Below are 27,937 nucleotides of genomic sequence, written 5' to 3' on the forward strand. Positions count from 1 at the left end.
AGCTCTAAAGTCTGACTGGATTCAATTCAACAAGAAATATTTAAAGAAAAAGTGAGACACATCGGTTTTCACTGAAGCTGGAGTTTTCTGTCAAAATAAAAGCTCTACTGCTGTTTCCGTCATAATAAAAGCTTAAAAGTTCAGTATGAATTGCTGACAACTGGTGGTTTACATAGGTAACGTGCAGTCCAAATTCAAAATATCTCTGTCAAGCGTAGAAATGAGGAAAGAAATATTGTAATTTCCCTACTGTAGTGTAGTATTGTAGTATTGTTTTACGATATGGCTAGTGGTGCAATGGATCACAAAGCTCACGGTTCGGATCACATCACGGATTTTGAGTCACGGATCGGATCAGTTTTCGGATCAGCAAAAAACAAACAAAACAAAAAAAAGTTTGTTTTTTAATAATTTCTGAATGCTTTAAGTACTTCTAATCCATAGCAAAAACTACTAGCTGAACTAATAAACTCAGTAACAAAACAAAAACAATTACACAAATGACAAGTGTAGATGAATACAACAAAGTTACTAATAAAATCAATAACACTAGTGTTCAGCAGCAGAAATGTAATAATTAATTGTAAAATATAGGGGTGGGAATCTTCAGGCACTTCACGATCCGATCCGATTCCGATTCTGGGAGTCACGATCCGATTCCAAAACGATTCTTGATCTACATTTTTTTCCCCAATTAATTCTTCTGCTGTGCAAATACAACTTTACAATTTTAAAAACATGTAAAATTGCAGTTTCTATGCTTTTTGTTTATAGTTGGAATCTCTGTAAAAGTAGGTGTCAATTTTCACTGGTTTCAAGATTCGATTTGATTACTGTTTTCATTAACAACTCAATATCACGATGGTCACATTCTCAGTTTTCAATATTACTGCACATGGCTACATTTTCATATTTGTTTTATATCAAATTTATTTTGTGCCAACTTTACTTTATTTTTTAAATTATGTAAGCAAGGTACTTTTTAAAACAATTACTTATTTAAAATAAGTTTTCTTCAGGTATCCGAAAGTTTACAGACAATAGTTTTTCTTTTTTCCTCAGCATTACTGCCATTTTATTATTACTGATGGATCATAGACAGGGAGCTTTAACAGGCTGCATTCAAACTAATGCACAGCAGTGGCGAGTGGTGACACTTTTATTTACCAGGTATGCTGAGTGCTAAAACCACCAGTAATACCAAAAATAATAATATCTTTACATTATTTAGACACCAATAAAATCAGAGACGAAATCATATTTTAATATTTCCTCTTTTTCCTGTTTATTATTATTTTTAAAAATATATATACATTTTATATAGGCTATTTTTTTCTGTGGACTTTAAACTTTTGAATTGTTGAGAAATTATGAAAATATACATATATATAATATGCAAAAATACAATATATTTTTGGCAATCAGGATCTGGCAGCAACAGCGCGTTTTTCCGCTTGGGCGAGCGCTTCGCGGACAGCTTACGCCTTGAATTCACGCGCACGCCAGCAAAACAGAATGCGCATCCATTCTGAGGAGTCAAGGAAGATGCGGAGAATCTGCTTGCCCAGAAGATTCAAATAAGGGATTCATTTATAAGCATGTTTATATTATTTAACACGTGAACGCATTCTCTCTGACAGCCTGGGTATGTAGAGCATTAGCAGCTTATATGGACGGAACGCCACTGATGCACAGATCTATTTCGATATATCAGATGTTTTGTCCTGCTCTTAAAACATAACTGACTGTATGTACAGTTTCGTTTGAAACTATTCCAAAATGCAAGTGCATTTAACCGCATCCGCAATCGAGCTTTAGGACGAACAAACACAAAGCGCACGTGAGTCTGTCAGTGCACGAGTTTCTTGCATTCCAGACGGCAGAAATGAACGCATATCTAAAGTAAAACACGGCGGATGGAAGCACACTGTCAAGCAATGCGCACGTGTCTCACAGTGCAAATTCTGTGCGCTGTAGCCAGCCGCGTATCTAGCACGCACACGTGCCATATGCAGAAAAAAAAAACAAGCTCAGAATCGATTCTGAAATATTAGGAATCGATTCAGAATCGTTGAAGAGAGAATCGCGATGCATCGATGCATCGATTTTTTCTCCCACCCCTAGTAAAATAACTAGTGCTTCTCACTGCAGGTATTTATAGGATGCTGTCTCTTTAAGGCCTAATGCACGTATCTAATACTGGCACGCATCTTTCTCAGCTGTTTCAGTTCACTGAAGACATAAACGACTGTGTTTACCAGAATACAAAAACGGGTATTTAAACATAACTTTGTATGTATGTTAAGAGAAGTTTTGAAGAGGAATCAATCTGTGAATCACGCAGTCTAAATCGCGCGTCTCTCTCTGTCTCTCTCGCTCTCGCTCTCGCTCTCTCTCTCTGTGCGCGTGCTCGCTTGTGTGCGCCAGCGGTAAAAAACAACGCGCGTCTTCTCTTTTGCTGCAGCGGTTTAAACAGTTTGAATGGCTAAATTGGCAAGACAAAACACGTGCAAATTATAAACTTTTTCTATGATGGTTAAACTTAACAGTTAATCCGCGAACCACATGCGTACCGAACCGTGGAGTCCGGTCCGTACGGATCACGGATCACCTACGATCCGTTGCACCCCTAGATATGGCTATTAGTGTCATAGAAATAACAATAATATAAAATTGTTGTTATTTCTATTATTATATTCTAATTAGTTTGGCCTCCTAAAACACAAGTGTGAATGTAATTAAGACAGTATATCACAAATAAAAAGAGGGTTGAGTCCCCTTTATAGTTCAGGTACAAGTCAATTCACTGACTTTTTAAGTGCTTTAGATAGAATAATTTAACTTTAACATTTACAAAATTTTAATTTTTTCCACCTTTCTTCATTTGTCTTTTTTATCGCAAAATATCGCAAAATTAATATCATACCGTGGACTACTTATCGAGATATTATCGCATCGTAAGATTTCTATATCATTACATCCCTATAAAATACTGTTCTAAAGTTTGGGATTTATTTATTATTTTCACTGAATTTGATAATAATTTGTGGTTTTAAAAATGCATAAACTACTGTTTAAAAGTTTCAGGTAAATTTTTGTGTTTTTGAAAAAAGTCCCTTATGTTTACTAAGGCTGCATCAGTGTTGTTTTTGACAACCATCTTAGATTTAGTCTTAGTCTTTTGGACTAAAATGCTTATTAGTTTTAGTCAAATTTTAGTCACTTCTAAATGTGATAGTTTTAGTCCAATTTTAGTCGACGAAAAGTCAAAAAGGTTTTAGTCTAGTTTTAGTCAAAAAAAAAGGGGAAAAAGTCTTTTAACAAATAATGTAGGTCAGTAAGTATTTTGCTGTTTGGTAGTGTCACTTATAAGTTGTGAAAATAGCAGATCTATAGTTCAACACATGAGCTTCCGGATCGACTATTTTCACCAATAATTACAATAATGAAGGAATGGTTTTAGACATAAAAGACATATATTTGAAATACACCCATAGGTCCTCTCACCGTTTGCGACCACCCTGTGTGCAAACTGCCGCCATCATGGTTAATCGTCTGTCTGTCTGAGTGACAACAATGTGACGTGTTGCGCGTAACCAAACAAGGATAGAATGCTAAAACGGCTTGCCATACTAGTATGGCAAAGAGTATTTAATGCTAAAACGGCTTGCCATAGCGGCAGATACTTTTTCGGTTTTAATTGGCATGCACAATAAGCAGAAATGTCATGCATTTTAAACGTCTGACGGACCACCCACTAACATTTTCGTCTATTCTCGTCTCATCAACGAAAACTCACACACGTCTCGTCATGTTTTAGTCATCAACGAGCCATTTTTGTCTCATCATCGTCTCATTATCGTCATGAAAAAAAGTGGCGTCAACGAAATGATTTCGTCATCGTCGAAAACAACACTGGGCTGCATTTATTTGAAAATATACAGAAACAGCATTTATATGACATGGCAAACCTTCATAATATAATAAATATCTTTAATGGCACTTTTGATTAATTTAATGAATCCCTGCTGAATAAAAGTATTAATTTCTTTCAAAAAGAAAAAAACTCTGACTCCAAACTTTCGAATAGTAGTTAATAAATTAAATGGGTCTCAGATACATACTTGTTCTTCAATGTGCTAAATTGCTTGACAACCATAAGTAGCCTACAGTTAAATGTAATTATCCATGAAACATTAGTGTGTTTTTTTTTTCATATTTGTGTTGCTACTGTTTTATAAAAGGAAAAAGCCACTGTAAGCCAATCTTTGCTGTGTTTTTAACCATGGTTAAAAGCCACAAGAATACATTTTGTGCGCAAAGAAAACAAAAGTAACGACTTAATTCAACAATTTCTTCACCTCCATGTCAGTCTTCAAGACCCGTTCATGAGAGTACCTCGACCATGTGTGTGGTGCTGTGATACTCTCATGAGTCATAAATGGCAGTGGAGACTGACCTGGAAGAGAAGAACATGTTGTACATAACAAAGTATTTTAACCATTGTGAATTTTTTGTAACACACAGCCTTGAGTGGCTTTCAGCTCTATATTAGTGCATGAATGTGATAGAGGTTAAAGGATTCATGCTGCTTCGTCATTTTAAGTTAAGATGTAATGGGCTGAGATGCAATGACTATTACTTATTTAAGCTATTCATTAGGGCTTTCTAATGAGCTCTCACTTTTGAGCTGTGCGTATTCTTCCCATGGTGCCTTGAAAAGTCGAAGCATATAGCATCACTTCACTTGAAGTCACTGTAAGTGCCTGAACATGAAGGACTCAGATAAATGTACATTGACACAATAAGAGCTTTTCTTTCCTCACAGTCCTGAGCGTCATGTTGTAGCTGTTTGATTCTGCACTCTGTAAATGAGTTCTTGTGTGCTCACGACTGCATGTGCTTGTGGGTGTTGGTGTGTGCAGGACTCAGGGATCGATATTGGTGATATCAGAGAAAGGAGAGCTCTTAGAGAGAGACTTCGCTGCAAACCCTTCAGCTGGTTCCTGAAGAATATTTATTCAGAGATGAGAACCTACACAGAGACCATCGCTTATGGTGTAGTGAGTATCCATTTGTCGTCTAATAACAGTCATCGCTCTAAGGTTCATCTACAAAACAAATGCCATTTGTGTCCCTCGTATACATGTTGCCTAATGAATACATAGATAGTGCCAGTTACTATAATAGTGCCTGTCTTACTATAAACATTGTTTAAACATCTACTATTTTTTTTTATTGAATATTGAATATAAAAAATTGTAGAATGTTTATTGTACTTCCAACTTCTGTATTAGCAGATATGTATATTATACCTAGCTTTTAGTCTCTATACTATGGAAGCCCGTTTCTGCCACTGAATAAAAATTTTAAAAAGATAAATAAAGTAAATTCTGAGAAATAAAAAGAATTGTGAGATATAAAGTCGCAATTCTGAGAAATAAAGAGAATTGTGAGATAAGGTCGCAATTCTGAGAAATAAAGTCGTAATTCTGAGCAATAAACTCAATTCTGAGAAATAAAGTTGTAATTCTGAGAAATAAACTCAATTCTGAGAAATGAAGAGAATTTTGAGATAAAGTCGCAATTCTGAGAAATAAAGTCGTAATTCTGAGAAATAGAGTCCGAATGAAGTCAGAATTGTGAGATATAAACTCTCAATTCTGAGAAATAAAGTCGTAATTCTGAGAAATAGAGTCCGAATGAAGTCAGAATTGTGAGATATAAACTCTCAATTCTGAGAAATAAAGTAAATTCTAAGAAATAAACTCAGTTTTGAGCAATAAAGTCGCAATTCTGAGAAATAAACTCGTAATTCTAAGAAATAAATTCGGAATTTCGAGATATAAACTTAATTCTGAGAAATAAAGTTGCATTTCTGAGAAATAAACTCAATTCTGAGAAATAAAGTCAGAATTGCAAGATATAAACTCTGTCTGAGAAATAAAGTCTTAATTCTGAGAAATAAACTTAGTTCTGAGAAATAAAGTCAGAATTGCAAGATATAAACTCTGTCTGAGAAATAAAGTCTTAATTCTGAGAAATAAACTAAATTCTGAGAAATGAAGAGAATTTTGAGATAAAGTCGCAATTCTGGGAAATAAATTCGTAATTCTGAGAAACAGAGTCCGAATGAAGTCAGAATTGTGAGATATAAACTCTCAATTCTGAGAAATAAAGTAAATTCTAAGAAATAAAATCAGTTTTGAGCAATAAAGTCGCAATTCTGAGAAATAAACTTATTTCTGAGAAATAAAGTCAGATCTGAGAAATAAAGTCACAATTATGAGAAATAAAGTCGCAATTTAAAAAAATAAAGTCTCAATTCTGAGAAATAAACTCGTAATTCTAAGAAATAAATTTGGAATTTCGAGATATAAACTTAATTCTGAGAAATAAAGTTGCATTTCTGAGAAATAAACTCAATTCTGAGAAATAAAGTTGCAATTCTGAGAAATAAAGTCAGAATTGCAAGATATAAACTCTGTCTGAGAAATAAAGTCTTAATTCTGAGAAATAAACTTAGTTCTGAGAAATAAAGTCAGAATTGTGAGATATAAACTTGCAATTCTGAGAAATAAAGTCTAAATTCTGAGAAATAAACTCAGTTATGAGAAATAAAGTCAGAATTGTAAGATATAAATTCGCAATTTCAATTTCAATTTTTCCTTGCAAAAAAGTAAAAAAATCTGATGTGTATAGTATGGAAGCCTGTTTCTGCCACTGAATAAAAAATAAAAGATATTATTGTGACTTATTATTGTTTATCTCACTATTTGGACTTTTTTCATAATTGTGACTTTATTTCTCAGAATTGTGAGTTTATATCTTGCAATTCTGAAAAAAAGTCCAAATTGTGAGATAAAAAGTCACAATAATATTTTTTATTTTTTATTTTGTGGCGGAAACAGGCTTCCACACTATACACATCAGATTTTTTTACTTTTTTTGCAAGGAAAAAAAAAGATCAAAGTTGCATTAAATTACCAAAAAGTGACAGTAAAGACATTTATAATGTTACAAAATATTTCAGTTTCAAAGGAATGCTGTGCTTTTGAAATGCCGTGCTTTCTATTCATCAATTAATAATCAGAAATGTTTCTTCAGCACCACATTAGCATATTAGAATGACTTCTAAAGGATTATTTTACAATAAAGACTGGATTAATAACTGCTGAAAATTCAGCTTTGCCATTACAAAAATATATCATATTTTTTTTTACATTAAATTATTTTAAATTGTAGTAATATTTCAAGCTATTAGAATAAATGCAGCCTAGGTGAGCTTATGAGACTTATTCCAAAAGCAAAAAATCGTATATATTTTTAGATTTTAGTTAACCATTGTATTTCTTTAAAGACTTTAAGTGGTGTCCCCAGAGTATGCATCAGCAGTTACCCTCATATGTTTTCCCCTTTTAAAGTAATGAGCTATTTCATAAATCAAAAAACACTCTCATCACCACCATTACCATCAATTGTGCAAATCCATAAAGTAGTTATTTATCCATTCTGAAGGCATAATAATATAACAACATAGTCAAACTTATTCATTTAGCTTGACATAGCACAATGCAGTTTATTAGCACTTGAAGACCTTACTTATCTGATAGATGACATTGTTTCTCATAATATTGAGTTATAGAAACAGTTTGTACAAAGTATTATTTTTCTTACTCGAGGCTTGCCGTTTCTTCATTTATCACAATGCAAGGCCAGCAGAGCGCTTTTCCTAATTGGCATTCTTTTGTGGAATAGCATAATTAACAGCTCCATTGTGAAGACAAAGGAAAGCTGAGCTCCAGGGCATCTTCACACACATTGGCCATTAGCAGACTGTGGAAGAAAGATGGTTTTTGCATTCCTAATCCATCTTCTCCTCTGCGGTTTTGCAGTGTGAAATGGGTCTGATCTGCTGGTTCTTATATTGCATCTGTGCGTATGCGTGTTTTCTTGTAGCTGAGGAACAGCCTGAGGCCAGATCTGTGTGTGGATCAAGGTCCCGACTCTGACAACATTCCCATCCTGTACATCTGCCACGGCCTGACGCCTCAGGTTAGTGTCCAGTCCACTGCACCTTCTGGCTTTCATCCTTTTTCAGTCCTCAGAGTGCGTGTAATTCATTTATATATATATAAGTGCTCATGTCTGACTCCATCATGTCTCCTGCTTTCTCTGTCCATTTTTCTAACTATATCCGCATGTTAAACATTTTTAAGAACTTATTTTTGGCCTAGAGATCAAGAACAGAAAATAACGGGGGCTGGACAGGGTCAGAAAGGTTTATTTGAACCTACATCACCTGTGTGAGCTGATGTTTTAGAGCAGCTTCAAATTTTAACATTGATTTATAACCTTTTTACAAGGCAATATATTGAATTTTCATAACATATTTGCAATTTTTGTTGACACTGTGAATATTTAGATTGTTGGTTTAAGTTTATAAAGTATTACTAGTTAAGCAAATCATTCTTTCAACTTGCAAATATGAGAATATTTTAAATTATTTTAAATATTTTTTAAGTTGATTACTTTGATTCATTACATGAATCACTTTAAATGGTCTATTCTAATGAATCAATTCATAATTCTGAATCAAAAATATTAATTATTCTGAAGCAAAATATTTGTCACTACACAACAGTGTTAATTACAATTAACATATTCATTTTAGTATGATTCTTCTTCGTTAAAAAAAACGATTTATATATATATTGTATGAGATTAAATATAAGATTTTTTTTAAATGTAACTTTCTAATTTAAACCTATAATTTTAAAGAATGTTGTTGGATACTTTTGTTCATTTTATGTGAATCAGTTCATAATTCTGAATAAAAAATACTGTGGTTCATTTACATGAATCACTTCAAACCGTCCATTTCAATGAATCAATTCTGAATCGAAAATATAAATTATTTTGAAAAAAATAATTGGTTGTCACTACACCATTCCAGTGAATCAGATCATAATTCAATTTTTTTTTTTTTTTTTTAATTGCATGAGACCAAGTATGAGTTACTTTGGTTCATTTAAAGTAAAATAAAAGTAAAAATAAAAATAAACTTCTAATTTAAACCTCATTTTAAGTTGATTAAATTGTTGGTTTATTTATGTGAATCAGTTCAAACTGTCCGTTCCAACGAATCAGTTCATAATTCTGAATATAAAAGATTAATTATTCTGAAGCAAAATATTTGTTTGTCACAACACGAAAGTGATAATTACAATCAACATATTAATTTTAATATGATTCTTCCTTCAATTCTTTTAGTGAAAAAAAGTAAAACATTTGATCAAGTATAAGAATTTTTTTTTTAATTTAACTTCTAATTTAAACCTTGTTTTAAAAAATGCTGCTGGATACTTTGGTTCATTCATGTGAATCAGTTCAAACTGTCCATTCCAATGAATCAGATCATAATTCTGAATCAAAAAGATTCATTAATATGAATATGTTAATTACAATTGACACATTCATTTTAGTATGATTCTTTAGTTTGTTTAGTGAAAAAAAAAAAGTTTAAAAATGTATTCTAATTCTTTCTTCTAATTTTTTTCTAATTTAAACCTCATTTTTTTTTAAAAAGTTGTCAGATACTTTGGTTCATTTATAGGGAAAAAAAAAGTAAAAATAAAAACTTCTAATTTAACCCCTTAACTGTCACTCCCATTTTTAACAGAGACGTAAAAATGAAGAATTAAAACTTAAATTTTTATAATTTATGAATTTATGAAGTAGATTTTTGAGGTGCACTCTTGTTATCTTTCTTCAATTCTTTTAGTATTTTTTTTTAATTAGATTAAATATGAGAATTTGTTTTTCATTGAACTTTCTAATTTAAACCTCTTTTTTTAAAAGTTGTTGGATACTTTGGTTCATTTATGTGAATGAGTTCAAACTGTTCATTCCAATGAATCAGTTCATAATTTGAATTGAAAAGATTCATTATTCTGAAACAAAATATATGTGTCACTATACAAAAGTGTTCATTGCAGTTATGTTCATTTTAGTATGATTCTTTCTGCAGTTTGTTTAGTGAAAAGTTTATTTTTCTAATTTAAATCTCATTTTAAAATAGTAAAAAAAAAAATAATAATGAGATTAAGTATGAGATTTAAAAAAATATTTAATTTTAATTTAAACCTAATTGCTGGATACTTTGGAACATTTATGTGAGTCAGTTCAAATTGTCCATTCCAGTAAATCAATTCATAATTCTGAATCCAAAAGATGTATTATTCTGAAGCAAAATATTTGTTTGTCACTACACAGATTTTAGTATGATTTAGATTTAATTTTAGTATGATTCTTCCTTAAGTTATTTTAGTGAAAAAAGTAAGAGTATGAGATTAAGTATGAGAATTTATTTTTAACTTTTCAATAAAAAAAAAGTGTTGGATACTTTAGTTCATTTATGTGAATCAAACTGTCCGTTCCAGTGAATTGATTTATAACTCTGAATCCAAAAGATTCATGACTTCATGAACCAGTATTTTTAGTGTTAATTAAAAGTACATATTATTTTTAATATTATTCATCCTTCAGTTCATTTAGTGAAAACAGTGTAGAAAACATGCCTTGATAAATTTTAACTATAGTATTGTATTTTCCCTTTTGGATTTGAAAACTTTGAATCAATTTGGCAACAATGGCTGTGGGTGAAAAAAAAAAAATTTTTTAAACCACTTCAGAGTAAACACATAAGCAGTGAGATATCAAAAGGCTGAAAAATATAAACATTGAATTTGTATGGCTGTATCATTCATCCTTATTCCCATCTTCTGTACAAAGGCTCTGCACACTTCAGTTGTTTAATTCATGCTGAAAATGTGAGTTAAAAGACATTTCTTCCTCTATGAAGATTTCTCTTTTATGAAGATTTGGCTTGTGTGCGCTTGGCTTGCGCTTTCCCATCTTCCCGTCACAATTGATCTGTGTTTCAGTGATACACTGTCAATTTTTGCTACCCATAAAACCATCATTGTATTGCATAAAACCTCTTCATTATTTTGTGCTGAGGCCTGAAATATGAATTTTTGAACAGTTAGGCTGCTCGAGGCAATCCAGTCTGCCTTTTTTTTTTTTGTCTTATTCCTAGTGTATTACACAACCAGGTTCCACAACAATCGATATCCTGCAAAAATACAGTAAAAATAGGGAGCTTTCTCCATAAAGCATCGACTCTCCGGGGGATTTCGGATTTAGACAGATTCCAGGGCTATAGCCACTATAATGAATCTCAATAAAGAGCAATGACTTAGAACACAACCAGGGAGGGTTGTTTCACCGCCACAGGAGCATCATTTAGATGAGGAAGAACTGTAGAATGTGAATGTGTGACAGAGATATATAAATGAGAGAGAGCGAGACGGAGAGAAAGACAGAGAACAGCACTGTCAGCATGATTTTAACTACTTAGCTGGGTCTCTTACACCTGCTGAATTCATATCCGTGTGTGCTCTCACCTCTCTTATTGGAAACGACACAATGGTGCCAAGCAATGCAGTATAATGTTTTCAGTTTCTATTCTTGCTGATTCGAAACTTTCTCAAATCTGTTGAGAAAATCAGAAATACACCACTGCTAATTATACAGTAGGATATTTTAGAGGCCCCAGGAGCATTGACGCTTGGTCGTTGTTGATGAAATATAGTATTTATTATTATTATTATTATTATTATTATTATTATTATTATTATTATTATTATTATTATTATGTAAAATATTTATTGTATTTATAATATTGATACTAATAAAATAATTCTATATTAAAAAAATTATCACATACCACATACATATAAATACAGAGGGCCAGTGGTTTGAAGACTGGATGGAATTTTATATAACAGTTCTATTATATATACACTGCAGCTTTTTAATGCTTTTAAAAAAGGAGACTTTTCTGCTCATCAAGGCTGCATTTTTTTATTTAAAATACAGAAAAATACTACCCATTTTTCCAGGCTAGAAAAATACTGTAATATTGTGAAATCTTAATGCAATTTAAAATAATGGTTTTCTATTTTTATTATACTTTAATATATAATTTATGCAAAACTGAATTTTCAGCATCATTACTCCAGTCTTCAGTGTCACATGATCCTTCTGAAATCATTCTAATGTACTGATTTATTATAAGTGTTGGAAACACTGATTTATTAAAAGTGTTAAGTGCTGCTTAAAGGAGAACTCCGGTGTGATATTGACCCTAAAGTGTATTGAATCATGATACCGAGTGTGAACGTACCTTGCATATCTCATCTCGGTTTGTGTCCAGCAGTCCGAAATCTGGCGTTAGTTAGCCGATGCTCACAACAGGTTGTCAATGAGAGTCAATAGGGCATCGGAGAAGCCATGTAAATGAATCACTGTTTTATGCCATTTACGAGGCACAAAGTAGCTCCACACTTCATTGGTAGACTTCCAAGGGCCCTGACATTTAAAACGAGACATTGAGAACTCAGAAAAAGCACCGGTAGTTTATTTACAAGTAGATTTATACAGACATTCCCCTTGGTAAAATCACCGGCCGCCGCCATCTTGAATTTAGTCACGATAAGTCGAGTGTCGAGCACGAAGGAAACTACAACCTGATAAGTTGATAACCTGATAAATTCCTTGGTGCTCGACACTCGACTTACCGTGACTAAGTTCAAGATGGCTGCGACCGGATTTTCTCTTCCAGGTACTGTCTGTATAAATCTTCTTGTAAATAAACTACCGGTGCTTTTTCTGAGTTCTCAATGTCTCGTTTTAAATGTCAGGGCCCTTGGAAGTCTACCAATGAAGTGTGGAGCTACTTTGTGCCTCGTAAATGGCGTAAAACAGTGATTTATTTACATGGCTTCTCCGATGCCCGATTCACTCTCATTGACAACCTGTTGTGAGCATCGGCTAACTGACCCAAGATTTCGGACTGCGGGACACAAACCGAGATGAGATATGCAAGGTACGTTCACACTCGGTATCATGATTCAACACACTTTAGGTCAAAATCACACCGGAGTTCTCCTTTAATTTTTTTTTTTGGAACCTGTGATACTTTTTTCAGAATTCTTTGATAAATACAATGTTTTAGCATTTATTTAAAATAGAAAACTTTTGTAACAATAATCACCTCGTTCTCTCTTTGAAAGAAATTAATACTTTTATTCAGCAACGATGTTGTTAAATTGATAAAGTCATAGTAAAGATGTATGTATATGTATAAATATATATATACACACCACACATATATGTAAATATGTTTATTATTATTTTTTTAATATATTTATATCCTATTTAAATTATTAATAATATTATACTCGCTATTTTTGACTCTCCATATAATTTTATATTTTAATATATTATATATTAATATATATAAAGATTTATTTATTAAATAAATAAATAATAAATATTTAAAAAATTATTGTTATATTTATGTTTTTAAAATTACTATGTATATGTATATACATTTACATATACGTTTATTAAGTACTCAATTTTATTTTATTACCTATCATATATAAAAATTACGTTATTATTATTATTATTATTAAAAATGTTTTATATAATTCCCATGACCCTACAGAGAATGGATAGATATAATAGGTATATAAAATCATTCTTTTTTATATCTAAATACTGTTCAAATTACTATATAGAACAATTTTATACTCTCTATTTTGTACTCTCTATATAATTATATACATACAAATTATTATTTATTTATTTATTTATTAGATAAATAAAAAAATATGTTTTAAATAATTATTTTTGTATTTAGATATAATAACAATTTTATACATTTTTATATAAATATTCTATGAAATAATAATTTAAAAATCATGTTATTAATTATGTATATATATATATATCATATATCATATATAAAATGACATTATTATTATTATTATTATTATTATTGTTAAAAATATTTTATATAATTTCCATGACCCTACAGAGAAAGGATAGATATAATAGGTATAAAAAAGTCATATATATATAATATAGATATCATTACTATTTTTTACTTTTATAATTACTATATAGTAAATATTTTATACTTTCTAAATAATTTATACAAATATTTGTTATGTTTTTTATTAAATAAATAAAATAAAAAATAATTATAAAAAACAATGATCTTTATATTTATATATTATTACTATTTTAGGCATTTTTATATAACTACTCTATGAAATATTTATTGTTATATATTTAAATATTAAAATTTAGTTTATTATTATTGTTGTTATTATTATTAATAATAATAATAATAATAATAATAATAATAATAATAATATTTTATAACTACAGACCCTATGGGTAGATATAAGTATATAAAATAATTTTGTATATCTATATTCTTTTAAAATTACTATATGTAGCAATGACTGCTCAGAATCAATTTGTATATTAGAACATTAGAATATTTTTGCAGCATTTACAGTGCATCTTATGTCTATTTGCACACTAAAACTGACTTGAATTATTCTGATAGGATGTGAGCAGTATGAGCATATCGGCGTCTCTGTACTCGTGGTGCTGGATTTGTTTTATCTTTAATGGGCCGTTAGACAATACCTCAGCTAAGCGCATTAACACCGTGGCAGTTGCTCTGGGATTTGATCATGTTGGAAATGGAGCATAGACACGCTGGCTCTTTCTTTCAGTGCGTATCAACCATTCATTGGGTAAAAGGAACATTGTTCTCATACATCGGCCATAAATCTCTCTAGAAGTGGAAAAAGCAGCCTTTTCCTCAGGCAGACGCAGTGCTAAATGAGTCCCTAGCAAGTTGAGTTCTTATTTTTCTTCTCTCTTATATTATTCCGTCCCATTTTAGCCTCTTCCCGTCACAGTTCCGGTGCTCATCAAAGCGTCCCGAAGGACGTGCATTGTTTGATTGTAACACTGCTTTTGGATAGCCAAAAATTGCTCTAGACAGTATACAACAGATTTGAACTATGTATTTGAGAGAAGTATGCATTTTTGTGATGCGCTGCATGAGCTACCTGATCGATAATACTGTTAGCACTTCTCCAGGCTCAGGCTTTTGAAGTGAAATTTCAATCCATCCAGACTCTGAGCAAAAAATGTGGGCATATTGCATGAAATGAATTCTTTCTGAAAGTGCTTGTTTTTCTGTAAGGCCGAGGGATTAAAGTATGAGGGCTATTGATTTAGGACTTGGTCCAACAAAATATGCATTAGTGATTCAAAGCAAACGTTGAATATCACAGACTTTGCTTGTCCGAGTTCTTTTCATTTGCCTCACGCCATCAAACAATGCTCACCCAAACTGAATGTCAATAACAGAACATTTGAACAGAATCATTTTTCTATAAAATAATTATTGTTATATTTTGGTATTTTTAAAATTACTCTCACTCTCTCTCTATATATATGGATTCATTCATTTTTTTATTGTAATTAATTTTTATTGTAATTTTTATATAATTTATTTATATTTTATATAATTTATTAATATTTATTTAGCTTTTTGTAAAATAAAATGAGACATTTTCGCGAACACCAGCTCGACTGCAACTCTTTCACTTCGAGAGAAAGCGGCAGCCACGCAGCGATTCCACCGCTTGCCGCGTCCCATGTGAAAGGGCTTTTAAATGTCTTCAGACAGAGCGTGAACACTAGCACGGGACCATTTCGGAGCAGCTGCGTGTCAGCGTGTACAGGATTGAGTCCAAAGAGCAAATACCCGTGCCTGTCACCCGTCCGACCCTCACCGGACAGATAAATATTATTCCACCCATTACGTCAATTTTAGCGGGTCACCCGTCGGGTAGGACTCTGTTTCGCACACACATTGAATCTTGCGTCGCTTGCAGGTCTAAAGAATTTGACATCTTGACAATTTTATCACTATCATGTTAAATTAAAAAAAAAAATTCAGACCTTGTATGTACAACAAAGAAAGTTATTGAAATTTGTTTATTTTCAGAACGAACTGTTGTATAAATATAGACTTTTTTCCTGAACACGGAAGTAAGTCCGACTCTTAACTGAAAGAATGCTTTGCATTTCCGGTCTGCATTGTTTCTAGTCAAATTAGGGTATATTCCGAGCTAATAAACTAATGTTAAACCTATTAAAATGTTTTTAAAAAGCACATGGCTCCATAGCGCCATCACTTGGCAATGTCGCAATGACCGTCATTTGTCAGTGCCTCACTTTAATGAGTGTGTAGATGACACGAAGCAGCGGACGTTAGCTACATTAAAAACAGATGGATGCTATTTGAATGGGTTCCTATGGAAACCGGAACAGAAAAGCATTCAATCTGACGTTAGAATTCGTAATGGCGGTGCTCATCGTTGTTTACTCAGGAAAAAGGTCTATGGCTGTGTCTAAGTTCAGGGTCTACATCCTTCGGAGAACTCATTTGAAGGATGCTACATCACAGCGCCGCGACGAAGGCTGTCCAAATTCGTAGGATCCTTCAAATGCGGCCAACAAATACGTCCTCCTTTTCCCCGAATTGGAAGGATGGGTCTGGTGGATCCTTTCCCATCCTACCTATCCCATAATTCCTTTCGGCAGAGCGCTTCCAGAATTTTCAAATAATGGCGGACGATGCAAGCGGTAGAGGAATATGCTTTTCGATGTAAGTTTTTAAAAAACTGGCGTTTCAAAAAATATTTTTTACAGCGGTTGTCTTAGGCCTCTGGTTTTAGAGTTAAGCATTTTTTTTTACATTTGTACGTTTATATGTTAAAAAACATCACTTTCGTAAACTAGCTTCTTTCTTACTTGCCTGTGTGAATATCCCTTTACACACAGCTAATTTCTTGTTAGTGATTGAAGGTGTTTTTAACGCTTTTAGGGACTAAAGAGCAGACCGAACGCTGTCACGGTTGCTAGGCGACAGGATATGAGCAACGGGTAAGGGGAACTGAAAGAAGGGTAGGCTGTCCAAATTCACAGACACCTACTTCTGGGTTTTGCGGTCGTCGGAAGACCCCTCCTCCTTCAACCGGGTAGGAAGGATCCTAAGGAGGATGCAGACCCTGAATTTGGACACAGCCTATAGCTACAGGAACGCCCTTTCACAATTTTGTATCACTCCGCGTGTTCTAGCTGGGTCCGTTTTTTTTTTTTCGAGTGTCATGGCGGACGTCCAAATTTTATAAATAATATTCTTTTTGTGTCACGGAATGTAGTTTTAAGAGGTTTTCAGGTGAGAATGTACTTGTTTATAGTTCAAATATGCAGTTTGTTAATAAAGATAACGTCTATTTGAAAATTTGCTTCGCCGTTTTCGGAGGTGTGAGACCCATATCGTCAGGGGGCATTCTGCACTCATCAATCCGCTCGAGAGCACTCTCACCACGGCTAGATCTTCAGGAATTTACCGCTGGCTCTGATGTCTCTGTAGTGGTTACACATGACATGTAATTCATTATGGGTAAATCTAATGGGCAGTCTTTGGCCTCATTAATCTATTATTTGTTCCAGAGAAGAAGATGTATTCATGTAGCATGTTTATGTAAATTCAATGCTGAATGCTGCCTTTACTCTTGACTGAATTGCCTAGCAACTTTTTGATGTCTGTTTTTGTTGTTGTTTATTAAATATTATTACTCAATAAATAAAAATGTATATAAACTATATTTAAAAATATATATTTACTAATAGTATTTAGTATTGAGAAACGTGCGTGTATTCGTGATGGTGATTTTAGTTAACGTTACATTGTTCCGCCGTTAGATGGCGATAAGAGACCGTTTTATGAGTGAGCAGTTAATAGTGACTTTGGGACTTTTAAAATGAGAAGTTAAGCGGAAGTTATTTTTAGCTTCAACAACAGTTATCACAGCGAATAAATGCACTGAGCAGCAAAATCACCCATAACAGATGAACGGATATTAACGCTTTCATCAGTAAATATTCAAACTAATGTCATATCATCATGAATATGAATAATGACTGCTCTGTCAGATGCAGGTACGTTAATCACTCGCTCAGTCCATCTCTCTTTCATAATACTCGTACATGATACAGTGAGGTTTTAATACAGTATTATAAAACGGTTAGTTCCATTCCTCAATTCTGATTGGTCAGCAGCTGTGTCGTATTTATGATACAGCACTGCTGTGACCGCTTCACTCAACGGTTTTGTGTATCATTGAACCCCCTTAGCAACCACCCTTAGCAACGTAAACACAGCTGCAGCAGTTAGGGACTACTTTTTACAGCAGAAGGCAGTTAATGATTTTACTTTATGAAAACGTACAACTTAATATATATAAATTAATATATATTTTTGATTTTAATATTTTTATTGTGTGGTAACCGTTTTATAAAAGCAATAAGCTACTTGAGGCCGTGCTGTATCATGAATAAATTACATTATAATAAATTTCATTAACAATGCCCTTCAGCCGTGATTTATTCACGATACAGCACGGCCTCTCGTACCTTGTTGCTTAAATAAATAATATAAATAATTAATAAATAGTATAAAATTAATGAATTTATTATATATTTTGATATTTTTAATATATATATTCATTGTAATTATATATGTGTGTGTATAATAAATATATAAATAATATAAATATTAAATAGTATAAAATTATATATATAATTAAATAATGAAATAATGATACATATATATATATATATATATATATATATATATATATATATGCTCTTGCAGTGTTTCTCAACTCCAGTCCTCGGGACCCACTGCTCTGCACATTTTGTATGTTTCTGAGTCTGACACACTCAGTTCAGTTCATGAATCTTTCTACTAATGAGCTGATGATCAAAATCAGGTGCCTTAAATGAGGAAGACATACAAAATGTGCAGAGCAGTGGGTCCCGAGGACTGGAGTTGAGAAACACTGATTCAATCATATATATTAGTGTTATTGTTGTTGTTATTATATTTATATTAAAACTTTAAGTTCACAGAGCACCAGAAATACTGTAGCTGTAAAAAATGGAAATAAGCGAAAGTGATGAACATAAATCAGGGCTGAATACTTTTTGTATTGAATACTTTATTGTAAGCAATATTAAAATCAGTGCTTGCTAAATCCTTGTAAAGTGAACATAGTTTGCTACAGGCGAGTATGCATCGGTTTATGCTTTTTAATAATGTTTGCTAATATTACTCACAACTCCTTGGACTATTGAAAAGAAATTTGTGATTCCAGCTTTTAAATCTATACACCTAAAAGCGAAGTAATGATTTGTTTTAGTTAGGAAATGTATATAGCTAGTGTATAGTGTTAACACTTACACAGAAACTAACAGAACATGTATCAAAGTGCAGTTGTTAAATGTCCCATTACTGACTTACTTTCTACTTACTTAAAAGTATGTACTTTTCCTTGTACACACACTTTAAGTGCTTTGTAGAAGTAGCCGATTGGCATTCAGCCCATGTTTGAATGGTGGCTATGAAATTAACAAATGAGAGTGAGTCGATAAGAAAAAGTTATTCTTCCCTCTTGAGCCCATTAAGATGCAATACTAGGTATCAACACTGGGATTTGGAACTGAGCCACATCGTCTTAGAACACAATTATCAAACATGAATAATTCATTTTATTGGCTGGCTAATACAGAGCTAAATAACACGCGCTGTCCAAATAGACATTCAGGCGGCCCAAATAAATGGATCAGAATGATAAAAGAAAATGTCATGACATTACAACTTCGTTATTGTGGGATATATAAGGCCTGTGCTTCAGTGCATGACATTTTTGTTGACAAATTATAAACTTACAAAATATTGAAACTGACATGTACATATGCTACTGTTCAAAAGTTTGGGGTCAAAAAGATTTTACACTCATTTGTACACTCTTACACTCACCACGGCTGCATATATTGCATCAAAAATACAGTAAAAACAGCAATATTATGAAATACTATTACTGTTTTCTATTTAAATATGTTGTAAAATGTAATTTATTCCTTTGATTTCGGCATCATTACTCCATTCTTCAGTGTCACATGATCCTTCAGAAGTCATTCTAATATGCTCATGTGCTACTCAAACATTTCTTGTGTCCAAACATTTAGTCTGATTATGCACATACATATTATATGTATAATTTAAGCATGCTTTTCTCTTCTGTTGTTTCAGAATGTGTACTACACAAGCTCTCAGCAGCTGCATGTCGGAGGCTTGAGTCCAACCATCGATGATGACGACAACAAGTGCCTGGTGGATGTTAATGGCCGGCCGCGACTGCTGGAATGCAGCTACGCCAGCAACAAGCACATGAAGCTCTCCTGGCTCTTTACTCAGGTATACACTCATGGAAAATAGTCAGTTATGTGCTCAAAACATTTTTTATGCTGGTTTTGGGTTATTTGGTGCCCTACATCTAAATAAATATGGAATTGCAGTGGTCAGTTTTTGCTGTCCGGTCTATTTTTTAATGAAGTGTCACAGTGTTATTTTAGTATCACTGAGATGCTAATGTATTTATATATATATATACAGTCAAGCCCGAAATTATTCATACCCCTGGCAAATTCTAACTTCAAATTACTTTTATTCAACCAGCAAGTTTTTTTTTTTGACCGGAAATAACACAAGCTACTGCCAAAAGATAATAAGACGATGTACAAGAGGCATCATTTTGGAAGAAAATACTTCTCAGCTTTTATTTACATTTGAACAAAAAGTGGCATGTCCAAAATTATTCATACCCTTTGCAAACTGTCAGAGTCTATGGGAAAATCCAAAGTTCTATACTATTCCAAATAGTCCAAGCTGTTCTAAAGCATCCTAATTACCCTGATTGATTGGGAACAGCTGTTTTAATCAACTCAACAGGTGAAAAACAGAAGCGCTCTGCTGTTGGTTTGTGGACAGTCATGGCTAAGACAAAAGAGCTCACTGAGGACCTGTAGCTGCACATTGTGGCTGCTCACAAGTCAGGAAAGGGCTATAAGACCATATCTAAATGTTTTGAAGTTCCAGTGGCTACAGTGCAAAGTATTATTCAAAAATACAAGAGGTTCTGCACTGTGAAAAATCTCAGAGGATGTGGTCGGAAGCCAAAAGTGACACCTGTGCTGGCCAGGAGGATAGTGAGAGAGGTAAAAAAGAATCAAAGAATCACCACCAAGGCCATCCTGATGAATCTGGGCTCTGCTGGTGGCAACATCTCAAAGCAGACAGTCCAACGGACACTGCACACCGCTGAGTTCCACGGACGCAGACCAAGGAGGACACCACTTCTCCAGATAAGGCACACAAAATCCCACTTGGCCTTTGCAAATGCTCATCTGGACAAAGAAGAAGACTTTTGGTCTTCTGTTTTATGGTCAGATGAAACAAAAATTGAATTGTTTGGCCACAATGATGTAGCCTTCATTTGGCGTAAAAAAGGAGAAGCCTTCAACCCTAAGAACACCATCCCCACTGTCAAACATGGTGGTGGAAACCTAATGTTTTGGGGCTGTTTTTCAGCCGGTGGAGCAGGGAACCTAATCACAGTAAACGGCACCATGATAAAGGAGCAATACATCAAAATTCTCAACAACAACATCAGGCAGTCTGCAGAGAAACTTGGCATTGGGCACCAGTGGACATTTCAGCACGACAACGACCCAAAACACACAGCAAAAGTGGTGAAGAAATGGTTAGCAGACAAAAACGTTAACGTTTTGCAGCGGCCCAGCCAGAGACCTGACTTAAATCCAACTGAGAATCTGTGGAGGGAGCTACAGTAAAGATCAGGCTGATGGCAAGGAGACCCTCCAACCTGAAAGAGTTGGAGCTCATCGCTAAAGATGAATGGGCAAAAATACCAGTGGAGACATGCAAAAAGCTGGTCAGAAATTATAGGAAGTGTTTGATTACTGTAATGGCCAATAAAGGCTTTTCTATTGATTTCTATTGATTCATATAAGGGTATGAATAATTTTGGACATGCCACTTTTTGTTCAAATGTAAATAAAAGATGAGTAATAATTTTTTCCACAATGATGCCTCTTGTACATCGTCTTATTATCTTCTGGGAGACGTCTGTGTCATTTCTAAAAAAAAAAAAAAACTTGCTGGTTGAATAAAAGTAACTTTAAGTCAGAATTTGCCAGGGGTATGAATAATTTCGGGCTTGACTGTATATTTAGTATTTTCATTTAGTATCAAGTTTTTAGTATTTTGTTTTTTATTCTTGTTAAATATATCTTTAGTTTTTAATTCAGTTTTATTTCAGTTTTAGTTATTTTAGTACCAGTGGTGTGCGGTGGAGAAGTCCTCAAAGTTTTTTTTTTTAATCAAATGTAAATTCATGTCCCTGTCACATTTTTTTCTTGGTTAAACATTACTTATGCTATCAGAAAAAAAAAATGTAATAACATTAAAACTGTAATCAATATTCTGTTTTTTAAAGCCAAGTATGAATCTCATCAAGTTAGCGTTTTTAGGCATTTTACATTTGTAATAATAACTCAAGGCAGTAACAATTTAAACAATATCTTTATTTGTGAACTTACATTCACCTATTCTTTTTAATAGTTAACTTTTAACTATTTTTGAACTTCGGATCATCAGTTATCAAAGCTTGTAAATATTGCTCACACACTCTAAAAAATGCTGGGCTAAAAACAATCCAACTTGGGTTATTTTGACTATTTTAAGTCAACTATTGTTTCAAAATTCTTGTATTGCTGACTTAAAATAGTCTGGAAATAAAAAATCACACCCAGAATTATAGAGGCAAAAGCAATAATCAAAAGATGAACATTTATTATTAAACAAGAACACCCATGGACAAAAATATAAGACAAATAGAATTTATTTGGATGAATACAGCATAGTTTACAATATCACATACATTTAAACTCGTTTAATAATCATTAAAAAAAAGTAGCATTTAAATTAGAAAAACAAGTGATTTATACACTTTCTAATGTTATATTGTAATATTGGTGTTGCTATTTTAGTTTTGGACTACATATTTTTTCTCATCCAATATTTTAAGGAGACTCTGCCTCCCTTGCCTCCTCCTCGGAGGAAACGCCCCTTTTTAGTACATAAAATTAAATGGAAATGAATATTGCATTTCACAAAATGTTTAAGGTTTTAGTTGTAGTTATAATAAGCTATAATAACCCTGCGGTATTCATAAAGAGCTTAACTTTTCCACAGTGAGCCATTACATTCTACACAATCCTCATTACACAGACATCCTTTACTGCGCAGCTCAATTAAAGCCAATGTCAAAATCGCTCTCTTTTTTGAACAAGTTCTGACATTAATGAAGTACTACTTTAAAACTTTCGCTTAAAATTTGCTGTCAATTTGCAGCATCTGTTTGCCCTCCGGCTGTGCGACTGCAGTGGACACTTTCTGGATATCGAGCATTAATAATTCAGAGGTGCGAGTCGTGTGTGTGTTGGTGTGTGTGTCGTAAAGCTCTCTTAATTCAATTCTGGATTGTAGCAGACATCTTGATTTCATCCCCACGTAATATATGCGTCTCTATTAAAAGGCAGGTGAATTAATGTATGTCACAGCAGGCGGTGTCGTCTAAACGGTTTAGCTGAAGTGTGCTGGAAATGTCAGAACAGGTTATTAGAAAAGGGTAATGCTGCCCCCTTGGGAGAGATGTCAAAGTAGATGAACAAACACGCGCTATCAGGAAAAGTGTAAGAGTATGAACGATATCAATTCTCACCCAACCCCTCGGGACGTGGTTTAATGTCTCACGCGGGATAAAGGCAGCCACCTTTTTTCCTTCAAGTTATTTAAAATGGAATCAGGTGGGCCAAACCCATTGTGGCCTTTTAGGTGCGATGAATATTTGATGACAAAGCCAGTGAGAGAGTGATCTGGCTCTTAACTCATAGGAGAGCATCAGAAATGGCTTTAATTAAGTCTTTATCGACTTACATTGTCTGCTTTTCAGTCTGTAACCAGGATACCGTTTGGCAGGTCGTGAATAAATGCACCGTTAAGCTTACCTGACATATGTACCCAGCTGAAATATATTATTTAGCTCTTTAGGGCGTTTGGCAGCACCGGTAGTCAGTGATTTTATTATTTTAAGGAGGCTGATTTAGAAAAAGAACATTATTGAAGCAGATGCCGTGTTCCTGTTGGTGACACCTGTTCAACGATGCATGCCAGATTATTTTATAATTACTGGGGTCTTATTAATACCTGGTTTAAAATGATGTGGAGTCGTACTACTTAAAGAGATAGTTCACCCAAAAATGAAAATTCTGTCATTAATTACTCACCCTTCTGTTGTTCCAAACCTGTAAGACCTTTGTTCATCTTCGGAACACAAATTAAGATATTTTTGATGAAATCCGAAAGCTTTCTGACCTTGCACCTTGCATAGACAGCAACACAACTGAAATGTTCAAGGCTCAGAAAGCTAAGGACATTGTTAAAATAGTCCAAAGTTCAACCGTAATTTTATGAAGCTACGAGAATACTTTTTGTGTGCAAAGAAAAAAAAAATCTTTATTCAACAATTTCTTCTCTTCCGTGTCAGAGTACTTCTGAACCACAGATGTCACATGGACTATTTTAACAATGTCCTTAATACCATTCTGGGCCTTAAAGGAACACTCCACTTTTTTTTGAAATTGGCAAATTCTCCAACTCCCCCCGAGTTAATAAGTTGATTTTTACCGTTTTGAAATCCATTCAGCCGTTCTCCTGTTCTGGCGATATCAATTTTAGCATAGCTTAGCATAGATCATTGAATCCTATTAGAGTTTCAATATTTGTCCTATTTAAAACTTGACTCTTCTGTAGTTATATCGTGTACTAAGACCGTTCCTCGCTGGAAGTTACCTAGCTGGGAGCTAATTTCAGGCGCTGCGTGATATTACTGCATCTTTACATTTTCCGCCGGTATTAGTACACGATATAACTACAGAAGAGTCAAGTTTTAAATAGGACAAATATCGAAACTCGTTGGTTATTTTTGAACGTGATGCTATTGGTCTAGTAGGATTCAATGATCTATGCTAAGCTATGCTAAAAGTGATATCGCCAGAACAGGAGACTGAGGAGGCTGAATGGATTTCAAAACGGTAAAACTCAACTTATTAACTCGGGTGGAGTTGGAGAATGAGCCTATTTCCAAAAAAAAAAGTGGAGTGTTCCTTTAAATGTGTCAGTTGTGTTGCTGTCTATACAGGATCAGAAAGCTCTTGGATTTCATCAAAAATATATTAATTTTTTTTCCCAAAGATAAACAAAGGTCTTACTAGTTTGGAACGACATGAGGGTGAGTAATTAATGACAGAATTTTCATTTTTGGGTCAACTAACTCTTTAATGCTTATTTAATACAAATGACAAATTGAGTCTGAGGGGAAATCTGCAGGTATCACTTGAGTGAGCTGAACAGGTTAAGCAATTTAGCTAATGCTGAAAGGTCAGTGGTATAGATAATTATATCCAAGCGACAGTCTTGTAAATGATGAATACTTCCTGTTTTATTTAAAACACAACTTTGTTTTACATAATTACAGGATACGCCTCATGAGTCACTCATGTAAATTGTAATAAGAGGAGGCATGCTGAATGATTCAATGGTTTAGCATTTAATAAACATATGGCTGTTTAAAAATCTAACCAACTATGGGAAGAAAATAGTTTTGTACATATTCTGAAGAAAATGTGTGCTGAGTTCTAGTTTTACATATTTTTTGTAAACTTGAGTTCCAAATGACTCACTGTATGCACTTACACTACTCAAAAGTTTTGAACCGTAAGATTTTCAACGTTTTTTTTTTAAAGACGTCTCTTTTGCTCACCACACCTGCATTTATTTGATCCAAAGTACAGCAAAAACAGTACAATTTTGAAATATTGTTGATTATTTAAAATAACTGTTTTCTATTTGAATACACTGTGAAAAACAAAAAACTCAATTTGTTGAGTAAACTTAAAAATAATTTGTGACCCTGCTGCCTTAAAATTTTAAGTTGAATCAATTCAAATATCTAAGTTGTCACTTAGTACAACTTAACATTTTCACTTTTTTGAGTTGATTGAACTTAAAATTATAAGGCAGCCAGGTAACAAATTATTTTAAGTTGATTCAACGAATTGTTTTTAATATGTAATTTATTCCTGTGGTTTCAAAGCTTATTTTTTTTTATATAATATTCTGATTTGCTGTTCAAAAACATTTATTATTATTATTATATTGAAAACAGGTGAGCAGAATTTTTCAGCTTTTTTTGATAAATAGAAGAACAGAATTTATCTGAAATAGAAATCCTTTGTAACATTATAAATGTCTTTATCGTCATGCTTGGTCAATTTAAAGCATCCTTGCTAAATAAAAGTATTAATTTCTACAATTCTACAATAAATAAAAATTAAACTGACTCCAAGCTTTTGAATGGTATAGTGTATACATGTTACAAAATCTTTTATTTCAAATAAATGCTGATCTTTAGATCTTTCTATTCATCAAAGAATCCTGAAAAAATTACTCAGTTGTTTGAAATATTGATAATAATATAAATAATGTTTCTTAAACAACAACTCAGCATATTAGAATAATTCCTAAAGGATCATGTGACACTGAAGACTGGAGTAATGATGCTGAAAATTCAGGTTTGATCACAGGAATAAATTACATTTTAAAATGTATTCAAATAGAAAACAGTTATTTTAAATAGTAAAAATATTTTACTGTTTTTGCTGTACTTTGGATCAAACAAATGCAGGCTTGCTGAGCAGAATAGACTTCTTTAAAAAACATTACAAATCTTACTGTTCAAAAACTTTTGACTGGTAGTGTATGCACTATACACTCTACCATCTAAATTGTTCAAAATGTTCTAAATTATTACCATACGAAGGGGTTCGACTTAGTAATATAGCACAGTGTGTAACATTTTGTTTTCAAATGCTGATGTCGCAGCCATGAAATGAAAAGCACCATAAACGTAATACAAATATTCCAACTGTGCATCTCCAGTAATATGATTTACCCTGTGTAGCGAGACATTTGGCATTTCATACACCTTGGATTTCATACGGTGGCAGATGATTGGATGAGGGCGACACTTTGCCCACGGCCTCCTCTTTCATGTTTCAGCGGTCTCTGGAGCCTCCTTCAACACTGTAAGACTGAATCCTTTAGGCTCTTCTTCAGAAGCAACCACTTCAGGAACATCACTTTCCTTTTGACATTGTTCTGAAAGGCTTTGGGCTTTGGTGGTGTATTTCATACTGTATTTACTGAGAGAAAGAAGTATGTTTCTCCAGGTGTAAGTGTCACTTTGATTTCTCACTAGGATTTGGCATTAGAAGGAAAAAGGGGTGTTAAGATAAATCATATTACCTCATTTTCTGAGGAGAAATGTCTTTTTATGTCATTTAGTCATTTTGATGTGTGTTGTGTCTTACAGGGAGGCTCCATTCAGAATAGGAAATCGAAGCGTTGTTTGGAACTGGTGGAAAGTGCTGAAGTGGATCATGGATATCAACTCGCCCTTCAACAGTGCAGCAGCCAAAAATGGACAATTACCAACATATTGCCTGGGAAAGTTCTATAGGTGTGGTGTCGTATCACTAGATATGTGGTGGACTGAGATACAGAGTCCCTTTACACATCAGCTAGAGGAAAGGGTGCTGTTCTCTGTTATTTAACACTGTAAACATCTTCATGTCTTGTGTCAGACCTCAAAACCAACATGGAACAAGTGTCAAACATTTATTTTGGCCAAAAGAGATGGCTGGTTTAAGAGATGCTTTAAGGGATAGTTCACCCAAAAACGAAAATTCTGTCATTATTTGATCACGTTTTCCATTTTTTCGGTGAACTACTCGTGTATTTAAGCATTTGGTAGTTTTGCTACTGTGTAGCGCAAATTTAAAAAGTTTTTTTTTCTCAGGTTTGTGAATGATGATTGTGATTATTTGACGTGGAAAATATTTTATAAATGTAAATAGTCTTTCTAAAGAAAATAATAAA

General features: G+C 33.3%; 1 protein-coding gene across 1 annotated transcript; it reads left to right on the forward strand.

Annotated features, from left to right (window-relative positions):
- The first annotated feature begins 4,950 nt into the window (after positions 1–4,950).
- Positions 4,951–27,860, forward strand: LOC141301557 (polypeptide N-acetylgalactosaminyltransferase 18-like). The gene is made up of 4 exons (XM_073831754.1): positions 4,951–5,063; positions 7,960–8,055; positions 20,108–20,272; positions 27,372–27,860. Exons 1-4 carry the CDS (start codon positions 5,028–5,030, stop codon positions 27,516–27,518), a joined length of 444 nt encoding a protein of 147 aa, XP_073687855.1. The 5' UTR covers positions 4,951–5,027; the 3' UTR covers positions 27,519–27,860.
- Positions 27,861–27,937: the final 77 nt, after the last annotated feature.

Source organism: Garra rufa, chromosome 25 (genome assembly GCF_049309525.1).
Source record: "Garra rufa chromosome 25, GarRuf1.0, whole genome shotgun sequence".
Lineage (NCBI taxonomy): Eukaryota > Metazoa > Chordata > Actinopteri > Cypriniformes > Cyprinidae > Garra > Garra rufa.